The 6,000-nt window shown below is 37.6% G+C and overlaps 1 protein-coding gene across 1 annotated transcript in view; it reads left to right on the top strand.

Moving 5' to 3' along the window:
* The first annotated feature begins 400 nt into the window (after positions 1-400).
* LOC133126621 (prostaglandin E2 receptor EP4 subtype-like) overlaps positions 401-6,000 on the top strand; it is a 19,526-nt gene continuing 13,926 nt past the window's right edge. The window contains exons 1-2 of the mRNA XM_061238963.1: positions 401-1,252; positions 1,419-1,857. Of these exons, the coding sequence (XP_061094947.1) occupies positions 401-1,252; positions 1,419-1,857 (1,291 nt within the window). The remainder of the gene's footprint in view (positions 1,253-1,418; positions 1,858-6,000) is intronic.

Raw genomic sequence — 6,000 nt, 5'->3', positions numbered from 1 at the left:
AAAGCACAATGAAGTAAAAGTCACAGTAATGTATCAAGCTATTCTTGGGACTGTAGGTTTGTGGCGTCAGTTATTAGACCTCTGACATCGGTACCAGCAACCATTAGAGGGCTTTAAAAAAATTGCGCTCAAAGCAGAAGCCACATCCCTGGGTTAGACGCGGAGGTGAAATACACCACAGAGCAACAAGGGAAACGCGGCATTCACACAGAAGAAGGTAACACTGTTATTACGGGACTGACTGCCAACTATTACTTGTATGGTCCAACCTTTTTGTTTTTTAAAAAGAATAATATATGTAAATGAACAAGATACTCTTAAATTGTAAAATGTTTTTTTTTTCATGTGAGACGTATCTCACAGCGTTTTGGCAATTAATTTACTTGGATTAGTAAGCACCATGGAGACTTATCTTTCGAATACATATTTGAATTTGTCTGAACTGGACTCCAAACAACCGCCCACAGCTAATACCACCTCGTCCTTGCCACTTCGCCTGGAGTCGCGCTCTGTGATTATCTCTGCTACGATGTTTACGGTGGGTGTTCTGGGAAATCTTGTCGCTATAGTGGTGCTCTGCATCTCTAAAAAGGAGCAAAAGGAGACCACGTTTTACACACTCGTCTGTGGTATGGCAATCACAGACCTTCTGGGCACCTGTTTTACCAGTCCTGTTGTTATCGCGACATATGTTGCAAAACAGTGGCCGGGCGGAGAACTTTTGTGTCACTTTTTTTCATTTTCGATGCTCTTCTTTGGTTCTGCTGGAATGTCCATACTTTGCGCCATGGCCGTGGAGAGGTACCTCGCCATAAATCATGCGTACTTCTACTCTCATCACATAGATCGGACGATGGCACGATTAACACTTGTTGCTACTTATTTAGCTAACATCGTGCTGTGTATCATGCCAAGCTTCGGATTTGGGAAACACGTTAAGCACTTTCCGGGTACGTGGTGTTTTTTAGACTGGAGGGCGACGGAACCCCTAGCTGCCTCTTACTCTTTTGTATACGGAGGATCCATGTTGATACTCATAGGAGTGACTGTAGCGTGCAACCTCGCAGTCTGCAGATCCTTGGTGCTCATGAGCCAGAGAACAAGGATAGTGAGAGCGGAGATCTCCGGTCAAGGCGGTTCGGGAAGAAGGTTTCCGAAGCTACCTTCTGTGTCTTCAGCTGCAGAATTCCAGATGTTTTGGCTGTTAATACTAATGACCATCGTGTTTCTGGTTTGTTCAATCCCTTTAGTGGTAAGTTCAAAGTACAAAAAATATGGAGGTATAAAATAAATAATAGTGTTTGATATGGTAATGTATATAGTAAATGTATAATGGCCTGGTAGTGCATTAGGTTGTATGGTCTTGAAAGGTAACTGCAGCACACATTATGTAAGCTGTTTTTTGTCTTTTTTCTCAGGTGCGGATTTTTGTCAACCAGTTGTATGGTCCGGCCCACATTTCCGCTGGAGGGAAACCCGACTATCGAGGCGATCTTAGGGCAATACGGTTCGCCTCCTTTAACCCAATTTTGGATCCATGGGTTTACATCTTGTGCCGGAAAAACCTACTGATTAAGGGTTGCGAGAGGGTGAAGCGGTCTGTTGGGAATGCCAGAGAAGCTCGTGCGCGTAAAGTTGGCTGGGTAAGCGGCCAACGCACACCTCCTTCTTACGCCGCAAGCAACACCACCAGTTACGCATCCCTGCGAAACGATAAACAAGACGATGAGCAGATTATCACTAGGACTAAATCATTTACCGATTTCACTGTGCAACAAACATGGGATTATGATGCGTCGCGACCCAACTTTCATCCCTTCTGTATCGAACAGAGTGCTGCTATTGATTTACAGAAAAGTACTCCCGATATCTCAAAACCAGCAGAGATAAAACCAATATTGTGTTCAATTCTACAGGAATCCCCTGTCCAAATTGCTGGGGATGAAGAGCATGCAAGGTGCGGACGGAGGCACGACGGCCAGCTCGAAATAGTCACATGTACCTTTAGTACCCCCACCTCTTGCATCTCTGAAAAATGTATCTAGGATTATGGCTTGACTGAAAAAAAAAATTCATTTACATGGGTAACCAATGAATGTCTATTGGTTTACTACCACTCATTTAATGCACTAATTGCAAAGCAACAGATCATTCAATGGAATAATTTACTTGATAACATCAACTGGGTCGTCAGAAAGAGTGAAATATTAAGGTTGCAGAATGCAGGAAATTGATAACAGACGCACATGCCACTTTCCATTTTGCTGTAAGGAGTCCACCATTGTTCAGTAAGGCTACATGACCACAGACCATGAATGGTAACCTTAAGCAAGATATTTGATCAATTACAGACTACAATGTGTTGTTACAAAAAATGTTGTATACAATGAAAAGTTTTCAAGTATGTTATTTCAGGTATCCAAATATTTCCATTTGTCTTGAGCAGGATGCCTTTGCTAATGAACCAAAAGTGGCCTGTGAAAAATATGCTTTTGGTGGTGTCAGAAAGGACAAGATGAATGTTCATACATGAAATATTTAACGTTTTTCTTTGAGTTGTGTGGTTTATTCAGATTGACTATACTCTTGCACACCAGGACAGTTTTCCCTGCAGAAACTGGTTCTATGGAAATAGGCATTGATGTGTAATGACAAAACATTGCTTGTTGGATGTTCAGTGTTATGACCACATACATTAAAGTGTGAACTTGGGGAACATGGAGACGCTTAAGGCGGAGTTACATTTTACTTATTGATATATTCAACAAACACTCCACCTTTCTGAACAAGCACAAGCTACAGGTTTGTTCTTTTGCATTATGAAATCTGAATAATTATTCACAGAAAGTTTGGTGAAGGTGAAAAATACTTTTATGTAGACTCGCTGCTTGCATGACCAAACTTGAATGTAAAAATTTCCAATAAAAATATCAAATTGTACCATAAAGCCTATTTTTTAGAAAAGTCAATTATTGTAAAACCAAAAGTAAAAAGAGACCATTTAAAAAAATAAGATTTTAACACTATATGAATACACTGGGCACCCATTGATGTTGATGGACCACATGATGTTTGCATATTTTCCACAACATATTTTCATGTTTTCCATATTTACAGTCAGCAACAGAGACATAACTCCAAGGTGACATGTTCAAAAAGAATATATGAATATTGTTATAAGGTACATAAATATGTATTACATGATACACCCATACATGAGATCCTAATCTTCTTATAAATAATGAACACAAAGAAACATTGGAAAACATAGTATGTATGTTACGCAAGAACAAAGAGTAAATATCAGGATATGAAACATCGTTTCAAATATGAAGGCATCATCTGCCAGGTGAATGTGAAAGTGGAAAGATACTGGAGACATCTCACTGAATTAACCCTCCACAATACATACAGTACAGAACAACAGTGCACCCAATAACTTATAGAAAACACATACCTGGTGTTCAAATCACAACAAGTTCACAATGAAATTAATTTAAACATACAGTTAGATATGGATATAGCCATAGCATTCCATGTAAAAACACAAGACCATGTTAATTGTTCCAACTCTGTGATTACACTGTGCCTTGTTAACAGTGCTTTCATCAAAAATCTTGGTCAGTTTGTATATGGTTGTATATGGTTAAAAAGTAAAAAATCTTATTTTTTCTAATGATGTGCTTACATGCCTAGCTAATATTATATAGCATGGTTTTTTATTAGATCATCTATAATGGATAAGAGGCATATTCACCTTCACTTTTGCATGGTAATATGAAACACTATGACAATAAACCAGCTTGGAATTGAGTTCCTCAGGTAAAATGTGGATGGAAAGTACAATAGAAATAGTTGTTCACCAATGGGATTCTGGGCTCATTGGGCAGGAACTTTCTTCACAAGCATGTTATTTAATCTTTTCCTCCTTTAGCAAGAGGTAGCCTTTTTATATGTTGACTTGGGTTTAAATATGCCCCCAAGCATTCTCGGCAAATGTAACCAATGAATTCACTCTAAAAGGCTGTTAAATAATATATTTTTATTTGATTTAGCAAACTAGCAGCAATTCCTTGCATTTATTTTCTGAGACAGATGATGCATCCTGCATGACACAATGAAAAGAGATTTATCAAACAATAGATTGGTATGCATACTACGTAACAAATTATTATTATTATTATTATTATTATTATTATTATTATTATTATTATTCCTTTATTGAAACAGGTGGTCTCAAAGAAGTAATCTCACTACTGTTAACTTCTGATCTGATAGGAACTGTAGATTCTTCTAAATTGACATAATATGTACTGGGTTGATCTTGATAAGCACTTGGGTGGCATTTCGTGCAATAATTATGCTGGGCTGTGATGTTGGCAGACCAGTTATTTAAGATACATTTGGTTTGAGTCATTACATAGCCCTCAAACACTGTGGACATTAAAAGATATAACTTGGCATGAATCTGGAAGATAATATATATATATATGTTAAATGTTGACCAATGGTTCAGAAATTTGCAGTTTGGTGCAACTTTTTCAGTAATGTCATTTGGTTTGCCAGAAAACACATTTTCTTATTAAAATGTCAGACAGCATCAAAGTATGTTGATAATTTGAGTATACAGTAGGCTATGTACTTTGGGAAAATGATGTACTTTTATTTAAATACATTTACTCTCATGTTTTTTATCTAGTAATCTATTTTTTTCTGAAAACCACAGGGGCCAGAATTATTGGCAACCCTAACAATTATTGTAAATAAAATTTAAAAGAGCAATACAATTTACTTTAATTTAGTTAATCTCAGTCTAAAGGAATTAGATTGTGTCATTTCATTTCTTCCTGTATCACTAGAGTATAAAAATGAGGTAAGAAGCATGCAAATCCCTTGGGAATCAGCTTGGGAAAAGCCAAAGAACTGTCAATTCAGAAGACACAGAGGGTAATTTAAATAAATAAATAAATAAATACATAAACGGATAAACATAGCACTGTGGACAGCAAGGGCAATAACGAAAAAGCGTAAAACATATGGAATGGTTGCAAACTTGCCAGGAAGAGAATGCAAGTGCATATTATCCCCACAAGCAGTAAGGAAGATGGCAAGGGAGGCCATAAGTAACCCAAGGATGGGAGTTTAAAAATTGCAGATTGGTTGTGTCTTGGGGTCGGCTAGTCAAAAAAAAAAAAAAAAAGACAATAAACCCTTCCCTTCCCATAAACAAAACCATGCATCTTGTTTGTCAATCCTTATTTGAATAATGACTGGAAAAGAGTGCTATGGCCAGATGAGACCAAAATTGTTTTGGCCATACACACCATGGACATGTTTGGTGGCAAAATGGAATGCATACAAGGAGAAGCACCTCATACCTACTGTCAAATATAGTGATTGGTAATTGACGATTTGCAGATGTTTTGCTGCCAATGGCACAAAGAATTCAACAAAGTACCAGGTAACCCTGGCCAAAAACCTGGTTGCCTTTGCTAGGAAGTTGAGACTTGATCATAGCCAGCAGGACAATAGCTCCAAACATACATCAAAATCCACACTGAAATGGTGAAGTAAGAACAACAACCATGTTCTGCAATGGCCACCTCAATCTCCAGATTTATCTAAATCCCATGAAAAACCTGTGGTCTGAACTGAAGAGGGGGATAACCCAAGGATATCAATGATTCTGAAAAATCCCTCCAAATATGTTCTCTAACCAGGGGTGCCAATAATTGTGGAACCAGTTTTTTGGGGGATTTTTTTTTTTTTCTTTGAAAAATGTAAGACTTTGGTTGGTTCCATTGAATCATTAATAGAGCACACTGCTTTACACATATTGGAAAATAAAGCTTATGTCAATAACTGTATAATTATTTTCGTTTACAGCATTTTTTTGTGCATATATTTACCAATAATTCTGGAGCCCACTTTATTTTCTAGATTCTTAGCTTTTGATTGCCTTTGGAGTCTGTCATAGGCGTTTGTCAACATGAGGTCCAG

Source organism: Conger conger, chromosome 4 (assembly GCF_963514075.1).
Source record: "Conger conger chromosome 4, fConCon1.1, whole genome shotgun sequence".
Classification (NCBI taxonomy): Eukaryota; Metazoa; Chordata; class Actinopteri; order Anguilliformes; family Congridae; genus Conger; species Conger conger.
This window is presented reverse-complemented; position numbering and strand designations above follow the sequence as displayed.